This window comes from Neopsephotus bourkii, unplaced genomic scaffold (genome assembly GCF_033783945.1).
Source record: "Neopsephotus bourkii isolate Nb327-2 ecotype Australia unplaced genomic scaffold, CSIRO-AGI_Nbou_v1 NB_1574, whole genome shotgun sequence".
In the NCBI taxonomy this organism is placed as follows: Eukaryota; Metazoa; Chordata; class Aves; order Psittaciformes; family Psittacidae; genus Neopsephotus; species Neopsephotus bourkii.
Genome location: NW_026902050.1, coordinates 514987 through 539334, shown reverse-complemented (window position 1 = coordinate 539334; position 24348 = coordinate 514987). Strand labels below are relative to the sequence as shown.

At 37.6% G+C, this 24348-nt stretch overlaps 1 protein-coding gene across 2 annotated transcripts in view; it reads left to right on the top strand.

The window, feature by feature from the left end:
- Positions 1 to 23931, top strand: part of PLOD2 (procollagen-lysine,2-oxoglutarate 5-dioxygenase 2) — a 59669-nt gene extending 35738 nt beyond the window's left edge. Inside the window, exons 9-20 of one of the 2 annotated variants that reach the window (XM_061371407.1) lie at positions 4266 to 4391; positions 5155 to 5276; positions 11585 to 11689; positions 13043 to 13168; positions 14315 to 14456; positions 15628 to 15690; positions 17062 to 17175; positions 17577 to 17642; positions 18587 to 18691; positions 20899 to 21045; positions 21294 to 21419; positions 22469 to 23931. In XM_061371407.1, the coding sequence (XP_061227391.1) occupies positions 4266 to 4391; positions 5155 to 5276; positions 11585 to 11689; positions 13043 to 13168; positions 14315 to 14456; positions 15628 to 15690; positions 17062 to 17175; positions 17577 to 17642; positions 18587 to 18691; positions 20899 to 21045; positions 21294 to 21419; positions 22469 to 22624 (1398 nt within the window). In that variant the 3' untranslated portion in view covers positions 22625 to 23931. The remainder of the gene's footprint in view (positions 1 to 4265; positions 4392 to 5154; positions 5277 to 11584; positions 11690 to 13042; positions 13169 to 14314; positions 14457 to 15627; positions 15691 to 17061; positions 17176 to 17576; positions 17643 to 18586; positions 18692 to 20898; positions 21046 to 21293; positions 21420 to 22468) is intronic. The other variant, XM_061371408.1, reaches the window with a different exon arrangement.
- The last annotated feature ends 417 nt before the right edge of the window (positions 23932 to 24348 follow it).

The following is a 24348-nucleotide window of genomic DNA, read 5'->3' as shown; positions in this document are numbered from 1 at the left end:
ACTCTTGTGCCAAAAGTTCCTGGACTTTGCTCTTTGTAGTTGTACTGAGACATTGTCCTGTATTTCTTCCAAGGATTGTCATATGTTTAACTACTGCTTGTGAAAAAGTAAACTTTAAAAGGCACATGTATGACCTTAGTGACAAAATCTGTTGGAGAAAAGTAACATCCTGGTGCAGACTGGGTATTTCTAAAGTGTTTTGGGAAGAACCAAAACTTCTGATTTCATATACTCAAAATGCTAGCTATTAAAATTGTTCATTGTGACCTAGTTTCAGATTATGCAGTGACAACTTTTTATAGTCTGGTGAACCAGGGTCTAGATTGATGAACTCTCTGCTTCAAGGAAATGCAGTGGGAGATGTCTCAGAGGTGTATCCCTGCAAGGATGAAGCAGAGATCGGAGGTGCAGCAGAGAACTTTCTGCTTTGGGGAGGTGCAGTTTGGAGGAATTTTTACTCTTAAGTTTTTCATCTGTCACGTCTCTTGAGCATGAATTGGGCTAAAGCCTGCTGAACTGTGCTAAATTGGTCTGGACAGGTCTGAATTGGTCTGAACTTGGCTGAAATGGGCAGAACTGGGCTGGGCTGGGCTAAACTGGAATGGACTGTGTTAACGTTGGCTAAGCTGGGCTAAGCAGGCTGGGACGAGCTGGAATGGGGTGGACAGGGCTAAAGTGGGCTGGGCTGAAGTGGGCTAAAGTGTCTGAACTGAGATAAAGTGAGCTGTAGTGGTGTGCAGTGGGCTAAATTGGGCTGGGCTAAACTGGGCTGGGCAGGGGTAAAATGGTGTGGACTGTTGTGAGCTGGGCTGCAGTAAGATAAACTGGGATGGGCAACATTGGGCTAAACTGAGATGTACTGGATTAAAGTGGGCTGGGCTAGGCTAAACTGGGCTGGCCTTGGCTCCATTGGGCTTAAGTCAGCTGGACCTGTCTTAGCCTGGCTGGACAAGTCTAAAATGAGCTGAACTCGGCTAAACTTGTCTGGACTGGGCTAAATGGAGTGGCCTTAAGTGGGCTAAACTGGGCTGGACTGAGCTGGGCTAGACTGGTCTGAGCTGGGCAAATCTGTGCTAAACTGAGCTGTCCTGGCCTGGATTGAGCTCAACTGGGCTCAAGTGGGCTGAACTGTTCTTGGCTGGGCTTAGTTGGGCTTGTCTGGGGTAAAGTGGGCTGGACCGGTCCGAACTGGGCTAAAATATACTGGACTGGGCTAAACTTTTCTTGGCTGGGCTTAATTTTACTGGAGTGGGCTAAACTGGGCTGGACTGGTCTGAATTGGGCCAAACAAGGCTTTATGGGGCTAAAGGAGGCTGGTCTGGGCTATACTGGGCTAAACTGTGCTGAAGTGGGCTAATCGGGCTGGGCTGGGCTGAGCTGGGCTGGACTTGAGTGAACATGGCTAAACTGGGTTGGAGTGGTCTGAGGAGGTCTAAAGTGTTCTGAACTGGGTTAAACTGAGCTGGGCTTTGCTTGGGAGGTCTGAAGTGGTCTGGACTGGGGTGAAGTGGGGTAAACTGGGTTAAACTGGTCTAAATGGGGCTGAACTAGGTTAAAGTGGTCTGAACCAGGGTAAACTGTGTTGAACTGGCTAAACTTGGCTGAGCTAAGATGGACTGGGCAGGGCTAAAATGGGCAGGGTTGGTCTGAGAAGGGCTAAACGGTCCGGACTGGGCTGGATCCCTCTAAACTGGGCTAGACCGGGCTGAACTGGGCAGGAGTGGTCTGAAGTGTGCCAAACTGGGGTAAAATGTGTTGAACTGGGCCAAAGTGGGCAAAACTGGGCTGAAGTGGGCCAAACTGGGCTGAACTGGTCTAAACTGGGCTGGAGTGCACTGAACTGGGCTGGACTGGGAGAAGGTGGGGCAAACTGGTCTGAGCTGGGCTGGACAGATCTGAACTTATCTAAGTGGGGCTGGACTGGGCTGAATTGGACTAAATTTTGCTGGGCTGGGCTAAACTGGATTGGTTGGGTTGGGCTGAACTGAGCTAAAGTGTGCTTGAATTGGCTGAACAGGTCTTGGCTGGGTTGGGCTGAGCTGAGCTAAACCAGTCTGAATTGTCCTAAACCTGGCCTAATTGTTCTAAACTTGTCTCGGCTGAGCTGTAGTGTGCTGGGCTGTAAACTGGGCTGAACTGGGTTAAATTGAGCCTGGGTTAGGCTGGACTGGGCTAAACTGGCCTAAAGTGTGCTATGTTTGGCTGGGAAAGGCTAAACTGGGCTGAATTGTACTGTGCTGGGCTAAAACAGTCTGGAGTGGTCTAAATTGGGCTTAACTGTGCTACAGTGGTCTAGAGAATTTGGCTAAACTAGGCTGAGCTGGTGTAAACCGTGCTGGTCTGTGCTAAACTGGGCTAAAGTGGGATAAAGTGGGTTGAAGAGGTCTAAGTTGTGCTGATTTTTTAGCGTAGAGCCAAGTGGTTCACATTTTGGTGTACTGAAGGAGTGATACTAATCCCTTATTGTCTGTATAACCTTTGCAGATCCAGCCAGAACTTGTCTTTGTCCTAGAGAATAAGGGGAAAACAGCTTAGAATTATAGAAATATGCAAAATAAATTATTGCAGCAGTTTCAGTATTGGTAGCACATGTGCATGTTCAGCTCAGTGAGCCTGATTGCATGTGCTACTTTTCTCATTACCCAAAATCAGTGGTACCAGGTACCATGACACTGGCCTCACTGGAATGGTTGCTAGAGAATATTGCAGTTGCTTTTTTTTCAAGACACATCAGTGTACTTGTCTTTATAAGCTATTTTGAAGTTATTGAGCTGTCTGCATGAGTACATACTAAGTTCACAATGAAGTTGTGAGTCGGAGGTAGTCAGGGTAAACAATGGTGCCTAATGTTTCTGATCAGTGGTGCCAGTATGTTTCTGGATTTCCGATGTAGACAGTGACACCGTGAAATCTCAACAAGCACTGATGGCTTATCCAGACACTTTTCAAGTGGCTGTTGGCTTGCTTAAGGAAAACTAACTTGCAGCCTTTTATACTCATATTTCTTTCTGAGGTTTTGTAGTGGGTTAGACGTTTATACTAAGTGTTTTAGAAGTGGAAATTTTTTTTGTTCAAGCAGTGCATTTCTTTTTGTAGGAGTGAAGCCTTTGAAGGTTAAATTTCTTTGGCATAATGTAATACTGTTAAGAATAAACAGAAGTGCTGTCTAGGTTTGTTTTAGTGGTCATGATCCCTATATCAAGCACATACAAACCGTGAATTAATACCACTTTTCAAAACATGTGAATTCACATTAAAATAAAGTGGATAAAACTTCAGTATCCTTGGATGCAAAGAAAGAAGCTCTAGTTAATTCATCAAAGGTCTTCATTAAAATCAGTGAGTCGGGAAGTTACTCAGATACCACTTGTAACGGTCAGGGGGAAGTAATGAATGGAAGTGTATAGAAAGGTATTGTGGTCTTTGGCTTAAAGTACAGATGCATCATAGAATGGTTCCGGTTGGAAGGGATCTTACAGAACATCTAGTTCCAATCTTTGTGCAGTGGATAGGGACACCTCCCACAACATCAGATTGCTCAGAGCCCCTTCCAGCCTGGCCTTGAACGCTGCCAGGGATGGGACAGCCACAGCTGCTCTGGGCAACCTGTGCCACTTCCTCACCATCCTCATAGTAAGGAACTTCTTCCTTATATCTAATCTCAATCTAGCTTCTTACAGTTTAAAACCATTCGTCCTTGTCCTATCCCTACATGTCTTAATAAAAATTCCCTTTCCAGCTTGCGTCTAGGCCCCCTTTAGGTGCCAAAGGATATGGTCTCCCTGGAGCCTTTTCTTTTCCAGGTTGAACAACAAAATATTTTGTGGTATTTATCCTCTAACTATTTTTAAAAATTTGGTATTAGGTATGTATGTTACATTTACAAGAAAATATAGGAATACTTTCAAAAAATTAATCTGTCATGCAGTTCTAGGCATATTTACATAAATACATTTTTTTACCATTTTAAAATTTTTTAATGTAAGAATTTTTAAAAACATGATACTGTTTCCTACTTCTAGTTTCTGTTACTGGAATTCAGAGTTTTCTAGCAATAATGAATCAATTTGTTTATTTACTGAAGTTAGTAAAACTAAACAAAAAGCATACCATTTTTTAGCTAGTTGGTTTTAACTGTTTCAAAGCTGTGTGGCCTAAGTTACTACAACATAACATTAATTACTTTTTATTATGGCTAATCTTAGAAAGGAGGCAACTCTTATAGGTCATGTCAATTTTTTTTTCTTTTTCTTTCTTTTTTTAAGGACTATCCAAGAGTAAAAATTGGTGTTTTCATTGAGCAACCCACTCCTTTCCTACCTAAATTTTTGGACAGATTGTTGACTCTGGATTACCCAAAGGAGTCACTCAGTATCTTCATTCATAATAATGTAAGTATGATGTTACCATTATGCAAAGCTTCAATTTTGGAAATTATGATATAAATGAAAGCGTGTGAAGAAATATAAACTGCGTAGGAGGAGAGGATCTTTCAGAGTTTACTATGCAGAAGTGGAAAAAATACAGAAATTCTGGCAGTGCTTGCTGAAATCTGTTTGAAGAAACTGCATATATTCTTTCTCTTTTACTAATGAAAAAGGTTGTATGTAAAAGTGTCCTGCTTCTGGGAGAAGTACTGATTGACGCAAAACAAGTAGGATAGGGCAAGGTAGTTCCAATTGGAAGGGACCTACAAAGGTCATCTAGGTCAACTGCCTGACCGCTTCAGGACTGACCAAAGGTTTTATAGCATGTTACTAATGACTGTTACCAGTAATTGACATTGGATTTACTTACTGATATCCCTGTGCACTTCTGAAGTGGCATAAAAACCTCCTGTGTGTGCGACTGAGATTGTAGGATAGGTTTTGAAGATTGTAAGATAAATATCTTGAAAAAATATTGCATAAACAGCTTGTGAGTCTTGCATCATTGGTCTCGACATACAGCTTTGATTTACATTGCTGATGTGTTGGGTTGTTTTGCTAAAATTTTGGACACGAGCTTCATTTTAATGACATATATTGGAATATTTTCAAATACTGTTTGCCATCTGTTTGTTTAGGATGGAATACAATGTGCTCTTGGACACTATGTTTATGATTTCACAGCAACTTGTACTTTTCACTATAAACAATGTTAACATGATTTCAGGAGGTTTACCATGAAAAGCACATCAAGAAATTCTGGGAAAAAGCCAAGAACATCATCAAAAATATAAAAATTGTTGGACCTGAAGAAAATCTCAGTCAAGCAGAAGCCCGGAACATGGGAATGTAAATACTAATTGATACATCTGTTACAATGATGCATACATTAACATATTTTTCATGTCATATATATTGTTTGCCTCTAACAACTTTACATCTTAAGATACAAAAGTGGGAGCTTTTTTGGTAGAACATGATCTAGATACAAGATGTGAATTGTTGCATATTGTATGGTTTCTGTCTAACATAAGAAGCTGTTGGCCATTGTGAAAACATTTCTGGTTTGGACTACTTCAATAGTCTGTCATTTGTCTTTTAATGAAAGCATAGACAGTAGTAGACTACGAAGAAATACGGTGTGTCAGGTTATTTTTACATTACAGTTAAACATGGATATTAAAATATGAGCACGGATATTAAAATGTGAGGTTTTTTAAAGAATGCTACTGAAGTTAAATAGATGGTACAATACAATAAACTTTTATAGGAGTTTTGTACAGAAAATTGTATGTAGCAGTAATTTAAAAAAGAATGTGTAAGCAGGTGCAAATGTAAATAGAAATCCTAATTGCAATGTATCTTCTGAAAAAAAGTATTGAATTGGGTTTTACTTTTTATCCAAAACCTTTTCAAATTAACTTATTTCACAGAAGTACCTCTTGCATTGAACACGCATTTAACGATTGCACAGTTGCTGTCCTAGTCCCTCCTTTGTTTGTTTTTTTGTTTTTATTTTCACTTTGGGAATTTTGTAATGATACTGCATTTCAGTAAAAAACATAGTTAAAGCTTGATCTGAATGTACAGGAGAGAATAGTATTTCTTTCTGCAGCTCAAGGAGACAGGTATATCCTTTGGAAGTGCTCTAGCAGAAGTTTCTGCTTTCTGGAGGATGGGGGAAGAAAGGACTTGCAAAGGCAACTGACTTGATCTTATCTTTAGTCTTGCTTTTTTAATCTTTTATACCTTACACTTGCCAGGCTTAATCAGAACATTAGGAGTATGTAACCTGTGTCAGATTGCCTGTCTGAAGGGTCTCTTTAGTGGCTGCAGGGCTGGCTACTACCAGAGTTGATCATGGCTCTTCCAGTGTATCCATCAGACTGTGGAGTTTTACAGACCATGAAGACCTTGAGCAGGCTTCATTCGCACATAATTCTTCCACTCTCTTTTCTCCCAAATGTACCATGAGTGTCAGAGCGAAGAATTTAATTTCAAAAGGCCCTTTTCTTTAATATTAAGAGGTTAAGAGCATAGCATAGGCTGTTCATGGCATCAGTCGAGAAAATGAAGGTCTAGTCCTGATTCCCCATGGTGTTCATCAAAATTCGTTTGAATGGGGTTTTGTTGTGCTGAAGCCACTGGGAAGCTTAGATTTGGCTGAGGTCCAAGCCTCTCCCTTAGCTTTTCTAGGAAACATTACAGATGTCCAGTGTTAGTGTAGGCAGCCATTCACATATTTATAAATCATTCTTTCTTTGTTTCTAATAATCTCTAGAGCAAATGTACCATGTTTGAAAACTTTCTGTAGTAGCGTGTGTTATATGTAACTAAGGTGGAATTCTGGAGTTGCCTTTTCCTCTTTGTTATATAGACAGCATAAGGCATAATCTTTAGCGTAATTAATTTCTATACTGTTACTAAATGTCACCCAAAGATCTTTAAATCTTTCATATTTTGATAGAGCCTACTGATTCTAAGTCATGACAGGATTTGATATATCTTTGAACTGTGGATAAAAATTAGTAATTTGAATGTATATTTGCACAAAATAATTTCAAATTCTGTTTCGTAAGGCAGTCGATAATCACACTTGTGTTGTGTTCCACTGGATACACTACACTGTGATTTGCTATCCATTGTCTGGGTATAATTTGACCTGTACTGCTCCTGCTTTCAAAGGAATCTTTAATAAAGATTCTGTCTTAAAGAGATACCTCATGTGTTCTTTATACATGATGTATGACACATGTGGAATCAGATCTTGCCGGAATACTGATTCATCTAGAAAGTATGAGTGTTTGTAGTAGGATCTTCAATGTGAAAAATGTGGATATAGGTTGATAGCTCCTTTCAGTTTGACTGAAGCAGGTTGAGTTCATCTGCTGTTTCCTTTGCACTACTGTTGTGCTTGGCTACTTTTGTGAACATTACAAACTTCTCTGGGACAGAAGTACAGGATATTCATGGCAAAGGCAGTTACTATAAAAAATGATCTGCTTTCAACCCTTCAGCTTGCTTCCAATGTAATAACCTAATTTGTTTCTCACTAATACTGTGATTGGAACAACTTGTAAAGAGTGATTCTTCAAAGCTGTTTAATGGTTTGATGTACAAAGATTGATATGTTCAGTCTTCTGATTAATTTTCTCCTGCCTCTATCTGCATTATTGACTGATAGTTTTGTTCCATCTGCCTCAAACACCTGCTTTCCTTCTTTTTCCAAATTAGCTGATTTTAGCATCTCTCTGTTAATTTGCAGTTTATCTGAAGCAGCAAAACAGTCTGAGAGAAAAAAAAGCCAAAACCTAACTCTTAGGCATTGAAGGCCTGTTTTATTTCCAGCAGAATACTTCTGAGTACATAATGGTGTTGCATCAGCTTGCTTTCTTCTTACCTCTTTCCTCCCTGTCGCACTCCATTTTGGCTCAGTAAAAAGCGGTGACAAATCACAGTGAGGTTCTTAGTAAATGAGACTCTTTGGTGTCAATATAAATGTGAGAAAATAAATAACTTTTTTTTTTTTTTTAATTTCACCCATAGTCATGCAGCAAGCCTCTGTCTACTTTTCTCATTCACACAGAGTAATTGAAGCATTTGCTTTCTTGCTTTGCCTTGACATGGAAAACTCCTGCACTTGTGAAAGTTGGATAGGCATTGGAAAGGACCCAAAATTGTGCAGTCATCAAAAACGTATGATTCTGTTACTGCAAAAGGTGGTCAGAGAAGCTGCCTAAGGCTTGATTTTTAGAAAGGAGTTTTAGAAAGCAGGCATTCCTTATTTCAGTGCTGGGCACACATGAAAATAATTTCACAAAGATGAGCCACTTGAAGTCTACAAGCAGCATCCATATATCCAGCAACTTACCCGTATTTACGACCTTTCTGGGAGATGATTTACATATTCACTAGACTTCCTGGAACTAATTATAATATCTGTATTTTAATTACACATGCTCTTCCTTGCTGAGTGATGTGTCACTTGAGGGGTCTCTTGCTGGTCGAGGATAGCCTCCCTCACTGTATCCACTGATTGACCTCTGCTTGCGCATGTGCAAAAGACTCTTAAGAATTACTTAACACTGTGTCCGTGTTTTAGGTCAGTTTGTTCTGATTTTTTTTCTGTCTTGAAGAACTGGTCCCGTCTGTCTTGATCACTCGTTTCTTACCTTCAGAGGCTACCCTTGTTTTATATGTACCCCAAGGCCATACCGGCCCCTTTTGCTCTCAGCAGAGTTGTCCCAACTTACAACCTAACATTTTCGCTTGCCATCAACAGAGTGATTTTCATTTACAACTTAGCATTTTAGCTTACAGTTCAATAATCCTGGCAGCCAGGAGTGCAATGCTTTTGTCAATGTGGGCTGAAACATAATAAAAAGGAATGAAAATAAAGCAGTGTAGAGAAGGAAAGTTTAGTTGCATGTTGTCTGAGTATTTTCTCTGCTTGTACATCACTTGAAACCCCCAAATAGCATTTCCATGTCATGTTCCCTCCCTCCCCAGCTTGTCTACAAGGGCTGTATTAGAGTTCTTACTGTTGGTTCTTTTTTGTTTAAAAAAAAAAACAAAATTTGCAAGTTTGCTTTTTTTTTTTGGAGATGAGATTTTAGCCAGCTGTTACAGAATTTGTTATGACAGAAAATGTAAAATAACAATATGAAATATATTCAGGCAATAACAGAAGGTGGGGAAATACAGGAATTTATTTCATTCACTTCTCTGTGGTTTTATTTATAGAAGGCTTGTTTTCTGTAATCTTTTTTTTTCCCTGATAGTTACAGACCTCAGGGTGGGTTTGTTTGTTTGTTTGTTTGTTTTGGGTGGAGGGTGTTGGTTTTTTTTTTTTTCTTACTAATAGTACTAGTTAGGAATTTTCCTGGACTTTATAAAAAATGACGATTACCTCAACTTTTAGTGGGAATGCACATATTCTAGTGAAATTTGTCATTGAAAGCTTTCAGAGATTTCAGGGAAGATAGTAGCAAGATCAGAATCAGTTACCTCAGTGACCTCACTGTTGAATTTTGAGCTGAATTTGGGATCTCCTATGTGTTTTATGAAAGAGGATGTTAAGTCATTGTCTCTGAGCTCTCAGAGACTTGCCTTACTCAAAGGACTGGTTTCAGTCCTTTGAGTAAGGTAAGTATCTTGACTATGGTTGAACGAAGGTCAGGGATTAAATCTCTGTCTCCCAGATGTCAAGTGATTTCTGTTGGGAGTCTTGGATTTTCTGGAGCTGCTTCTCCTGAACACCTGAGCAGTTTAAGGTTTCAGCCACAGATGGAGGAGGAATATTTTGAACTCTGAGTGTTGCAGAAGAAAAACAACTTTCCCATCCATATCTGATTTCAGTAGCTTCCAGCTGTGGTAACTGTGGTAACAATACTTAAGCCCAAGATGCAAAACTAAACATTAGTGCTTTATCTGTTTTGTGGCTACATTTGTTTGTTTTTAGTGATTGTTGGTAAGAGTTTCATTATACTGTTGTGGCCATCTGGAGAGATGCAAAATGTAGCCCTAAACAGCCGGCCCTATCACCCAGTCTTTGCGTGAGTGAGTGTTGCAGACTTGTATCTGGGTCACCTCTCCTTTCAGAGGTCTGTCAAGTAGAGTAAGTGCTTTCTCTTTGGGCTCATAGTCCAAATTTAGAATTGTATTTTCAAACTGTGAGGGATATAAAAACGATAAATGCATTAATTTCAAATTAAAACTATGTCTAAAAATTAAAATGTAAGTGACTTAAGGGTAAAGAAAGTGGGTAGACAATATGTCTTACTACTATAAACAGATAGACCCTTGGAATATCTCAATGGAAAGTTTGATGAAGAGCAGTGACACTTTCCATTTTCAGATGAGGTCACTTGCAGAGGCCTTGTGGTTCGTAAGCAAGGTTAAACATTGCTCTGATTGTAGAATACTTTAAACTGATCTGTTGAACTTCACATTTCCAACAAAAAAAAAGGTTGTCTTCTAAATTTTTATTAGGAAAGTCACCAAAATGGCTTTCTTTTCCTCCTTTGATCTTATTTTATAAGCAGGTGGAGTGTAAAGCAAGTAGATGAAAGGTTTTAGCCATTCAGTTTAGATTAGGAAGTATGTTACTATTATGTTTATCCAAGTTGCAGCAAAGAACAAGTGGAAAGTGTATGAGTATTGCTAAAAAGCACTTTCTACTTGTTCTTTGCTGCAACTTGGATAAACATAATAGTTTCATATGTAATCTGGTATTTCTACATCTGGCGAGGTCAGCACAAACTGTAAGAAGGCAATACTTTAAAGCATGGGAATACCCAGGATTACTTCTGTTTCCTTGGGAAAACTACTTGGCAACTTTGAAAGCCTAAAAGAGAAAATACATGAATTTCTTAAGAGTAGGCTTGCCTTATTACTTTTGACAGAAACTGTTACAACTCTTTCTGTATTTCTGAAACATGAAGATTTTGTAGAGCTTTTTGTTAGTGACTTTAAAATGCGAGGGCAAAACTTCACATTTGGCATTGTGACTTGTGTCTGTAAATGCATAGAGAATTATGCTTCAAACATAGTTTTGCAGCTTGATCCATTCCTCAGTGATGTATAGCAAGAAATAAGGAAAAAAAATGAGTCCAAGTACCATCGGAATAGTAGCCTTGATTTTTTTTCTTTTTGTATCTGTAGACACACACATACATATATACACAATATATGAACACATATTTAATATGTGTATATATATTATTTATACATATTGTATTGTATATATTTTATATATTTAATATTCTTCATTACAGAGGTTAAAATCAGAATTGAAAGCAGTAATGCTTTCAAAGAGTTCTCAGGTTATTGAATATATTACTGAATGACTATGAATTGGACCAAAACTTAGTGCATAGTAGCTCTAACTAAACTTGGTGGAGACTAGGGATCACTTTTTTCATATTTTTTTTTAATAAATGAGGCATCTGATCCATGTTTTTAAATAATCTTTTAGTTTATCACACTGCTATGATCTAAAGGCACCTTTCTTTTACAATACTACACTGCAGAGGGCTTTTAATGCAATGTATGAGTAGAGCAGTTGGTTACGATTTGGGGTTTTTGAGGTTTTTGCTTTGTGGTTTGTGAATTTTTTTAGACATGTGCAGGTTAACCATTCCTTTTTGTTTTTTTAGGGACCTTTGTCGCCAGGATAAAGCATGTGAATATTACTTCAGCATAGATGCAGATGTTGTGCTGACAAACCCGAAAACTTTAAGAATACTGATGGAACAGAACAGGTGTAGTATATCTCTTGATTTTGCAGAATTTTCTCTAGCTTGAAAGGATTCTCTGGGGCCGTACAGAGAAAGTAAGATCCTGTCTGTTCTTGCAGTTTGGTCCTCTTTGTTTACCCGTGGTATTTGGTTACTATATTTCATAACTGGCTCAGAGGCCAACAATTCACAAAGCATTTTGTTCCTGTCAAACAGCAATTCCTGAATTTCAAATGCTTCAAAGCTTCTCTAAAGAGAATGGTCTGGTGTAAGCAGGTTTTATGAAATGAGTTATGATTTCACTGACTAATGGCTTGGTTACACGCAAAGGGATAACAAAAAAAAAAAATAAAATCCAAAACCCAAACCAACCCCAAACAACAGCAACAAAAACACCCCCAAACAAAACCTAACAGAAACTCTTAGATTTTGCTACTCTGATATTACAGTATTATCGTTTTCTTTTTAAATCATAGATGTAAAAAAATAGTGGAAATGTGTTGGAGATGAAGCAGGTGTTTCATCTTGTATTAATATGATCACTTAAGGTGTACTGTATCATCAGTAGCTTTCAGTGTACTGGGCCCACTGTGAATGCTGTACACTTTACTCCTGCTAATTTTTAAATTCACATTTGAGGTAGGTAGGTGGTGTTTGCCTGTTCATAATGCCTCTGGGAATCTCAGGTCCATCACAGGAAGATAAATGATCAATGTCTGTTTCATTCTACTAGTGGCAAGGGCTGAAACTTAAGTAAAGATCTGGCTGACAATCATTTGCATTATATTCCGTGTAATTTTTACTGTTACAGAAAAAGGCTAAAAGCCAGGTACACTAGGTGGAAGAAACAGAAGCTCTGTGAATTATATCTACCAGTAGGCATCCTCTGAAACAAAGCGCCTTTTTATTCTTTTTATTCTGGTCAACTTAGATTTCCCTTTTTTGCTCTTACAGAGTTTTGGGTAAGCAGAGTGGGTGGTTTGTTTGTATTGTGTGTTGTTTGTTGTTTGGCTTGGTTTGGTTTTTGTTTTTTTTTTTGTCTTGTTCTTTCTGCCCTTTTTTTGTTTTAACATGTCTCTGACTTTGAGATGCATTTTGTCATTATGGTATGGGCAGTATTTTTGTGCTGAGTGAAAAATCAAGTCACCTCAAATTTATGGGGATCTTTGGTCTTGTTGCATGATGTTGTCTCCAGGCAGTGGGTGCTTGGATGCTGTTTCTTCCAGCTTAAATTCAGAATAGATAGCTTTTGCAAAATTTGAGAGTTGTTGGTGATTCAACTACACTGTACTCCAAACTGAGTAAAACTGGTATGTTTCGATGTTTTATTCTGTGTGTAACAGTTCATATTTTCTTACTCAATATGTTGCTTCACAGAAAGATAATTGCTCCACTTGTAACTCGTCATGGGAAGCTTTGGTCCAATTTCTGGGGTGCTTTGAGCCCAGATGGCTATTATGCTCGGTCAGAAGATTATGTTGATATTGTCCAAGGGAACAGAGTGTAAGTAACTGTAAGCTGATTTTTAGAGTTAAGGCACCTAGTATGGTTGTTAGCAACATATTCTTACGTTTTCATGCACTGTGGTGTTCCTGAAGAGCTTAGGTTAGTTATGTTGCTTAGTTTTTTCTATTTCATTGACATGTTTTCTCATTTGTTTTTCCCATTCATAATTTTAATAAAAAAGCAGTGTTTAAGCCAGACATAGTGATTGCTAGTACCTGTCTGATTGTGTCTGGTTACTCTAGCAGTGCATAATAGAGAAAGTGACAAGACAAATAGCAAACTCAAACCCTTATATCCCAGGAGCCTCAGTCAAAAACTATGGTTGTTGCATTCATCAGATGACGTCATCATCACTTTGGGACAAATGTTTAATCAACAGCTAGAATTTCTTCATGTTTCTTCCTGTATATTCTGTTAGAGACCAAGATGCTCATGAAAAATACTTTTGTCACATAGCCTTTTGGATTTGTCTTTTCCCTAAACAAATGTGATTTAAGTTGTTCTAAGCTTGCCTTTGCCATATGGTGATGCCTCTTCATTGCCCTGGAGAACAAAAGGTCTGAAACAGATTGAGTGCTTGAATAGAACTAGTTCATTTTCAATTACACTGAAAGATGTGCTCGTGGCGCTGGGTGGGAAGAAATATGCAGAGTGAGCATCATGACAGCAATGCTTTTTTTGTTGTTATTGGCTCAAATCACATAAGTACGTGGCCTGCTGTGGTCTGTGAGTATTTGTGTGAGGAGGTCAGACCAGCTGTGTGAAGCCTCAGTGAAGTCTTTAAACTCATTTAAAAATCTGTTTTAGAATTGCTTTCTCCATCTAGTAGTGTAGAATAATATTATAGAAGAGTTTTTGACTAATTGCCTTAAGTTAGGAAACATGAAGTATATTTATAGTTAAAACTATCCAGAGAATTTGAGCTTTCTATTTTTTATAACAGTACTTCATAAAGGCTGAATTATGCCTATGTTTGAGATGTTCACAATGTCCAGCTGTAGTTTTTCAAATGTCTGGGGAACCTTTCAGCTTCATTTCCTTGAAACTTGCTTATTCTTAGAAAATACAGAGATGCTGATTTGATAAATAGGCAGTAAATTAGTTTTCATGGCTTTAAACTATTTGCCTTTTTTTTTTCTTAAGAGGAGTGTGGAATATTCCATATATGGCTAATATATACTTAATTAAGGGACAAACTCTCAGACTGGAGATGAAAGAAAAGAACTACTTTATGCGTGATAAGTTGGATCCTGATATGGCTCTCTGCAGGAACGCCAGGGAAATGGTAAGGTGCATGTATGCGTTTAAATGAACACAGACTTCTTTGTGTCCTGCTACTGTTTGAGTGCTTCACTTGATTGATCTTGAGTATTATATATTTACTTCTAATTCAAAGTACTAGCCAATTTTTGTGACATAGAACACCCTGGGTGTGTTTTTTTTAAATTGTTGAGAACAGGTTTTTTTTGCAGGGCCAGTTCACTGGCTGCATAGTGGCTTTTAGTTAAATTCACTGGAAATTCCTGTTGAGGTTAAAAGATTTTACACATCGGCACAACCTCAACAGATGACTTCAGACTTATCAGTGCAGTTAGAGCATCGCTATTATGTATGTTTTTACACAGTGTGAAACTTCTAGAAGACTAAAGTTGGAATGTTTTGCAATTCTACGTTTAAGTAGATATATATTTAAACTAATGATGTGCAGCTGATATCAAAAGCCTTAAGTGATTTAAGAAATGTTAGGAATCTTCTTGGGGAGCATGAACTGCTCATTAATTTTCCCAGATAGATTAACACTGTATTGGGAATTTGTTACTTGCATTAAGCTGTAAATAATGAGAGAAAATTTACTTATATTGTAAAATATGTGAATTTACATGTTCATATTCTACTGATATTTACACTAGTTTCAGCACAGAAACAAATTTAAGACCTAAACCAGACCTATTTCCAGACACTATAACATTGAAAAATAATTTTGCTGAGTTGAACAAGAAAAGTTGGCAAGTATTAATTTTTTTATTCCCTCATAACAAGGCATGAACTCCTTTGTTTGTACTGATTCTTCTGAACATCCCCATCCAGTTCTGTTGTATTCAAACCTTTTCAGCATCAGTTATTGCAAACCTGTGCTTCCCATGCGCTTGTTAAACTAATCTGACTGGCTCATCAAAATATTGCTTTCTCTTTTCCTCTTTCTCAGTCTGTGCTGCAAGATGGTCTGGTATGTGCTTGTTTTTGTATTGCAGCAGATAAGAAGGGGCTGGTGGAAACAGCTTTGACATGTGGATTACGAGCTTTGCTTGGAGATGCATGTTGTCTGTAAAGGCATATCAGCTTTAGATCAAAGGCTGCTATTTCCCTAATGTAACTGTGGAAACTTAATAGTGGTCGGAAAAAGAGAGAGAGATTATGTAATGAAAAACTGATGTGATAATTCTCCTTCATTTTAGAGTTTACAAAGGGAAAAAGACTCCCCTTCTTCGGAAACATTCCATATGCTCAGACCCCCAAAGGTGTTGCTTTATTTTTTATTCATTAGTTACTATTATGTGCAGTATTATCCTACCACAGGAAGATACTTCTCCTCTGTCCACTTACTTTAATGAAATACTGCTATAGCTTTCTCTTCAGTCTTCTAAGATTCAAGTTCTTGCCAGAGACAGGTTCTTCATGACCAGCTCAAAGCATCTTAGACAAGCTTGTTGTTTCCTCAGGGAGGTTTCTCAGTGCTTCTGAGCTCAAGGTGTGCCAGAGCTGTGCTGCCATAGCTAAAATTGATTTAGTATTCCTAGGAAAAGCTAAAGCTCAAATCACTAGCAGTTCTGCCAGGCTCTCGCTGTCCTTTACAGTCCAGTGACTGCACAGTCACTTTAAGCTGTTTTTCTTGACCCAGACCCTCCTTATTCTCCCTGCTGCTGCAGCTATTTTATGATTTTGTAAGTGCCCAAATCTGGGCATGAGTTTAACATAATAATTATCTTTCTAACAGTTTAACTGTTTTTCAGATGAAAACATAGACAGGAATACCAAAGTATCCAAATTGGTAATGTCTTCATCTGCTGCAAATCCAAAAGTCACAAATACTTCAGAAATGAAGTGTTAGTCTGAAAAACAGTAAACTAAAAAAAACCCCACCAAACCTAAGTTTCTTTAAAAAAATACTATTTCCTGCTACTATCTCTAATCAAGATAGTTTTCTTGTATCTTCTCTTAATAGCTTGATAATAAGTCTGTATCTTACCATATTTGATATCTTGCAAATACTTTGCAGTGTTTTCTTAGGTGCTCATACTTGGAAGTGCTCAGCTGTTTTGTACTCCGATCTGAATATTCTTATACCCTGTATTTGCCAATTATCTTTTTATTTCAGGCCAGTTCACCAGAAGGTTTGTGTAGTGAGCACTCTGAAATAAATTTATTGTTCTGACTTCCATTAGCCCTTTTACTGTTAGCTTATTCTTTCAGTTTTTGACCAGAAACTAAACTCTAGATGCTGTTTTTCTCGTATGAGTATTTCCAGTTTGAGAACAGGTGCCTCCAGTGTGTCTGGGTAGGTTTTCTGGAAAACAAATCATCTCATCAGTTCTCTTATTTTTTCCTTTCTATAACTGTATGTAGGTTTATGGTATGAACAGTATCTGTTTTGGTTTAATGTGCTTACAAAATAAATTCAGGTGCTTGTAAAGAAGAAATTATGAACATTAGTTGGTGATTATAATTAACCATTCGAAAATTAAAGATGCTAAATGAACAGTATGCATATAATGTGCATGTACAGGTGTGTGATAAGAGTTCATGAAAGTGCAATCATAAGCAAAATTTTTTAAAACATCATTTGTGCCAAGATGGACAGTTTTGCTAACGACATTTTCTCTGCTTGGTAGGGTGTTTTCATGTACATTACCAACAGACATGAATTTGGAAGACTTATTTCGACAGCCAATTACAATACTTCCCACTACAACAACGACCTTTGGCAGATATTTGAAAATCCTGTGGTACGCATCTTATCATTAATGAAACAGTTATTTTGTTTGAAAAAATTGTAAAGTTTGTGTATTATAAAGGACTTGGGATTTAAAGACTACATGGAGAATATTTGTTTCTTATGCACTGAATATTGGTTGTGTACTAAAAAGTGTTCTCTACCACCTATTTAAGCAAATGACAATGTATCATGAACAAGCCAACTGATGACAAGTATAAGGAGTTGGAGATATAGCTCTGATCTAATTTCATGGTTTTTGACATGATGAGAACCAGTTCATTTATGGCTGTAAGAAATTGTTCAATTGTTTTGAATGATTTCAGTAGAGCAAATGAATAGAATATGAATTTGGTTTTGTCATTTATGATTTCATCTATTCTGTTTTTAATGTTTTAATATCATGTGTTTTAGGACTGGAAGGAAACCTATATAAATCCCAACTACTCAAAGATATTCACTGATAATATAGTAGAACAGGTGGGTATAAATAGTTTTTTTTAAATTTATGGGCCTGACTGATAGTTGGCATACAGTAACTATTTCCATGTAGATTCTTTATTGGTCTTGTGGCTGAACAGCTTTTTGTATTGTAACGTAGCTTTTGCCATTTTGAAAATAAGATGAGGCTAGTCCAAAAAATAATTGGTAGTAGTTGTTGAAGTAATTGCCTTCTCCAAAATACAGATATGCTTAGCTTATTTATTTGAACTAGTTAGTGCCACTAGCAGAAGGCACTAATAAAACTTCTGTAGCACATAGCTGTGTTTTCTGGTGTCCGGCAAAGGAAAGCTCATCTAGACTCTTTCCTTGGGGTTTGCCTTTCCCTATGGATTTCTAAGGTCTGACAACCCAGAATATAAGGTAAAGCCTTTGCTGACTTTTTTTTTTTTTAACTCTTTTGGCTGCTTGTTTCTTGTTTTCATGCAGCTGATCTGGACAGAGCCCTTCTAAGATGGTAATTATACTGATACTGGATGATCTGTTCTGTGTCAATTAGGTGATTTATTGAGTTTTGCTTTCTTAAAAAGCTGCAATAAATTGGTTTTGTATTTAAAGCAATGTTGAGTTTTAAACTTTTTCTTAATAGCTTGTAAATGTAGATCAGGGTTGTTATTTAGGGCAACCAAGGCACAGAATATGTGGGTACACTGATACATCTGTTAATATTGGGTCATGGCTTACAAGGTAGCTTATAATTTTTTATTCATTCTGTGAGAATGTGTTTGTGGATCAAGGCAAAATTTAATTATTTAAATGTATCTCAATTATGGTTTGAATGAGAACAGCTGGTATTCTCTAAGGAGCAAGAAAAGTGAAGATGTCCTTTTTTATTAGCAACTAAAAACTAAAAGCTGTTAAAGCTTAACTCCATTGAAAATATGAATGTAGTTAAAAAAAAATAATTCATTTTTCGTTTGTAGCCATGTCCAGATGTGTTTTGGTTTCCTATATTTTCTGACACTGCCTGTGATGAATTGGTAGAAGAAATGGAACATTTTGGACAGTGGTCTGGTGGAAGACACCAAGTAAGTGACACTGGAATGGATTGCCCAGGGAGGTTGTGAATACTCCATCCCTGGCGGTGTTCAAGGCCAGGTTGGACAAAGCCTTGGGTGGCATGGTTTAGTGTGAGGTGTCCCTGCCAATGGCAGGGGGGTTGGAATGAGATGATCTTAAGGTCCTTTCCAACCCTAACTATTTTATGATTCTGTGATTCTAAGTGTCAGCCCATATAAGCATGACCTTAATTAGTGAACACCTTTATAATAATAAGTTTACGGTTCACAGTGTACTGCAACAAACAAGCATTCCAAGAATTGCCAATAACCTGAGACATCTCCTTCATGGTCTACAATGTGTACTTTAGTTTACCATGTAGCTTCTTGTTCAGTAGATTTAGAGACATTCCTCAATGAACGCTGTTGTGGCTTGACTGTGGCTGGACATCAGGTGCCCCACAAAGCTGCTCTGTCACTCCCCTCCTCAGGTGGGCAGGGGAGAGAAAATACAACAGAAGTCTCATGAGTCAAGATAAGGGCAGGGAGAGACCATTCACCAGATACTGTCACAAGTCAGACTTGACTTGAGTGAATCAGTTTAATTTATTACTGATGTAGTCAGAGTAGGATAATGAGAAATAAAACCAAATCTTAAAAATACCTTTCCCTCACCCCTCCCTTCTTGCCAGGCTTAACTTTCCTCCTGTGTTCTCTGCTTCCTCCCTGCCAGTGCTGCAGGGGGACAGGGAATGGGGGTTGTGGTCAGTTCATCATCTTCTCTGTTGCTGCTTTCTCCTCTGGGGAGGACTCCTCATGCTCTTCCCTGCTCCAGTGTGGGGTCCCTCCCACAGCAGACAGTCCTCCATGAAATTCTTCAACCCGAGTCCTTCCCACAGGCCTCAGTTCCTCATGAACTGCTACACCATGGGTCCCTTCCATGGCGTACATCCTTCAGGAACAGACTGCTCCACCATGGGCCCCTGTGGGGTCACAAGTTCTGCAGCAAAAATGCTCCAGCATGGGCTCCTCTCTCCACAGGGCCACAGGTCCTGCCAGGAGCCTGCTCCAGCACAGGCATCCGACGGGGTCACAGATTTCCTTTGGGCATCCCCCTGCTCCAGTGTGGGGTCTTCCATGAGCTGCAGGTGAATATCTGCTCTGCCATGGATCTCCATGGGCTGCAGGGGGACAGCCTGCCTCACCATGGGCTGCTTGCAAGCTCTGCCTAACTCCGGAATCACCTCCCCTTCACTGACCTTGGTGTCTGCAGAGCTGTTTCTTTCACATTCTTACTTCTTTCCTCAGCTACAGTTGTTGTTGCACTGTCCTGTTACTCCCCAGCCTAACCTGAGGTGCTGTCACTGTCTCAGATGGGCTTGGGCTTGGCTAGCGGCAGGTCCATCCTGAAGCCAGTTGGCTTTGTCTCTGTTGGACACAGGGGAACCTTCTAGCAGATTCACATAAAAGCCACTACCATAGTCCTCCCCTGCTGCAAATACTTTAACATGCAAACCCAATACAGACCTTGGGTCGAAAAACCCAATACAGACCAAATTCAGACACTGGCTGTGCATTCGCTGTAGTAGTTATCTGACAGTTATCCAAGGCTGATCTTGAATAGATGTCCAGAAAATTTTTACTTGTTTACCTCTTAAGTACTGATTTGTCACAGTCGTGCCCCTGGGCAGTTACTCACAAATGTTACAAGTTACTGTGTTTGTGTTTGCAGAAAGCTCAAGGTACTCATTAACTATGGCTGAAATTGGAGGAATGTTTGTTGTATTCACAAATATGGTACCTTGGAAACGAGATAAATTACATTCATTATTTTACTGTGAAGAGGAGCCTCCAGAAAGCATTTTAACATACTTTTATCTTCAAATTATTTATTGCACTGTCAAGTTGAGGCCTGTACTGTCTTGATCTCTAATATAACTAAAGTTATATCAGAGATCAAAACATCTACATCTCAATAAATAAAATCATTACCTCAGGAGGCCTTTAATACAGGCAACATATCCCAATATTGACTCACCTTCTAAAAAACTTCCAATTTTTGTTAATTCATAGCTCAGCATTTTTTTCCCACAGTTGCTAGCTGTTAAATTACCGTACAGCAAGCTCACATATGCCAGCTAAAGCATTGCTTTGTTGCAGTTTTCAAATAAATTTTGTGGAAGTGCCGGAAGCATTCTATTTCCATATTTCAAGGTTATTTATGGTGTTTTCATTAGGACAGCCGTATTTCTGGAGGTTATGAAAATGTTCCAACTGATGATATTCATATGAAGCAAATTGGACTGGATAATGAATGGCTGCATTTCATAAGAGAGTTCATTGCACCTGTAACCCTGAAAGTGTTTGCTGGCTATTATACCAAGGTATGGGTTTAAAGCTTACATAGGTAATTACTGCATGGCATGACTGATTCTAATATATTATTGAATATACGCTATTTGGTTTGGTTGGGGATTTCATGCATGATGAAGCAGTAGTTATAGATGAATGTTGTGTTCTAAACTCAGTTTTAAACAAACAAACAAACAAAAACAAACAAAAAAAAACCCACAAGAACCCTCTATGTGATGTGGAAATTCACATGTTGAAGTCTGACTCTGTTTTGTTTCAGGGGTTTGCTTTACTGAATTTTGTTGTGAAATATAGCCCTGACAGACAGCGGTCACTCAGACCTCATCATGACTCATCTACGTTCACAATCAACATCGCTCTCAACAAAGTAGGCGAGGACTTCCAAGTAAGTTGACGATTGACTTAAAAAAGATGTCCTTTGAGTGTTTAATATAATTTAAAAAATAGAGCCCAAAAGGATATACTTAAAGACCAAGCTGAAAAGAAAAAGATGTGTATCACAAATTGAGGTATTCCTTGGTGTTTTTTGATAAGTACTAAATTTGCTCAATTGCAGGATCCAGAACTGTTGATGCAGTCAGGCTGAATTGGCAAAATGATTTCAGATAGTGAAAGAGAAGAGGTTTAAAGAAAAACTTTGGAGATGTTAGCCATTTCATTTTTAACATTTCAGACGTGCTTCTGTACACTGAAAACTAATTTTTTCAAAACACTTTAGTCCAAAATTGACTCAAATAGCTTTTCTTTACAACTTTTTAAACGATTCTTTTTTAAGATAAGCCACATAATGAAAATTTTCATTTGTTGTTCCTGGATTTTTGCTTGAAGCTTTTTCCTGAGATATAAATTATTTTCTATTATGATTCAAGTAAACAGTCCTCAGGTAGGGGAGTGGCATTAATATCCAGCTTTGACTAGTAGAGAAACATAACCTGTTTTGTTTATAAACCTGTATTATTCACAGTCTTACTTAATGCCCATAAATGTTTTCGTCAAACATTACTTTAGAAAACACACCTTCAGTTTGAAAGCAATAGCCAGATTAATTTATTTAAGATTTGTTTAAACACTCTCCAGGATAGGATTGCAGTTGTGGAACAAGGCCTGTGAACATGACTTGCTTGTTTCTGGTATCATCTACAGTGAAGTTATTGAAGATCTGTTTGCCATAGTTGCTGCTTGCAGAAATTGTTATCCAGAGAATGCTAAAACAAAGCAAGGGAAATCGATTTTAAATGCATGTGTGATATGTATTGCTCTGAAGATGGTGTCATTTAACAACCTTGCTAGTAGGGATAGTAAAAAAAAATAAATAATTGTTAGCAGCCTGTTAATAATAGCAAAATGTTTCAAGTTGTGGATAAATAAAAAGGAACTTTATTCAAACACAAAGTAAACGTTTGGGATTTTGTTTTGTTTCTATCTTTGCTACAGGGAGGTGGATGTAAATTTCTTAGGTACAACTGCTCCATTGAGTCTCCCAGGAAAGGATGGAGTTTCATGCATCCAGGAAGACTTACTCATTTGCATGAAGGACTTCCTATTTTGAATGGCACAAGATACATTGCAGTATCATTTATTGATCCTTAATATTTTTTTTTGCCCTCTTCAACGGCAGTGTTTGATTCTCTACATAAACATTTATTTATAGATTTCTTCTGGAAGATGGTGATAAAAGAAACTGTTTCTGTTCCTAGACAACAAAGTTACTTTGGGCTAAAAGAATGAAAAAAAAGAAAATGTTCCAAAATGTTTTGAAGATCTCTGAGTATCTGCTCTGAGCCTTGAGTTACAAAGTAAACATGTCCTGCTTGGTTTTCCATTCTGCTGTCTCAAAAGAGTAGGTAAGGAGGGAAAATGGAAAAACATTTTATAATGAATCCATTTCTTTGTTTAAAACCCCCTATAAACTGTAGATACAAAATTATCTGAAAAAAAATATTGTGGTTTTCATTCAGTAAAGTAATACAGCTAAAGTTTTTGTGGTGTATATGTTTGGTACCAACCAATTAAAAACCACGCATAAAACCAAAATCAAGTGAATCTTGTATGCAGTTGTTGGGGATAAGCAATAGTGTCATATGCTGGTACATGTTGAAAGGAAAGTATCAGTAAGCCCATTTTTTAAATTCAATTTCAATACTGAATTTAATACCTTTACATGAAAAAAATAAATTAATTGTGTAGATGGAGCAAGGATTAAATAATTTAGCTAAGAAAACGTGGTTTATCTTTTGGTTTGAGAGCTCATCATGTTGAAAATTTACTTATCCTTCACCAAGTGACCTTCATTTAAAATGAATTATTTTTCTAAAGGTGTAATTACACCCAGCTGATACTGAAATTTAATGTTTATTTTAAGAACCTTGCGTAAAATTTAATAATAGGATGTTTTATAAAGACAATTTTCTACTCTTACTTAAAATTACTTGAATTTTCTATCAGGAAAATGAAATTGTTGCAGTCTCTTTTAAAGCTAAGGGTCTTAACTTGCCATTTATTTTAAAGAAATTGGTTTAAAATATTCCTACTGTATCTACTGTTTGTAATTTAAAGAAACTTGAAACTGACTGTCTCAAAGTCTACAGTGCCAAAAGGCACAGCGTGTTGAAAAAACTTGTGAAAAATAAAGGGTAATTTAAAATTAATATAACAGCTTTTGCTTTATTAGGTATTTTATTATTATTTTGCTGTATTAGGTAGTTTCTTTGGATGTTGCCATTGTTACAGAAATAATATTTACTGATTAATATTTTTTAAGGCGGTGTTCATACATTTAAATTGAAGGTTTCCCTAAGTGTCAGTTTTTGGTTTCTTTGATGTGTTACTTGAATTTTTTCTTACATGAGTTTGTGCCTGCATACCAAACCTTGCATTACACTTTCAAAAGGACTTCAGCAGGATGAATGCTTCTTGTTTTCTATGCCAACCTTGCTTTTTTACGTAGAGGCTTTTTGAGGATCAGAACGGTAATTCACTTTTTACCTGCTAATAGTTGAAGAAGGTTTGTATAACATCCCATAAAAAGAAGCTTTATTTGGATCTGGTAGGATTGGGAGCAGAGTTCAAATATTATTCTTTTACCATAAATGTCTGCATATACCCTGTTGTGCTGTTTTGCGGAATGGTTTGTAATTATACTTGAAATTATGCTGAAGTAAATGTGTCAAAATACAGTAACTTCAATAATGTACTAAAATGGGCTGGCTTGAAAAGTACTGGCTTTTCACGGGAAGTTGCTTTGTTTTAATTTCTGTTTATACTGTCAGCTTTTCTCTGTTTTAGGCTGATATTTGGAGGTTGATATCCCTTGT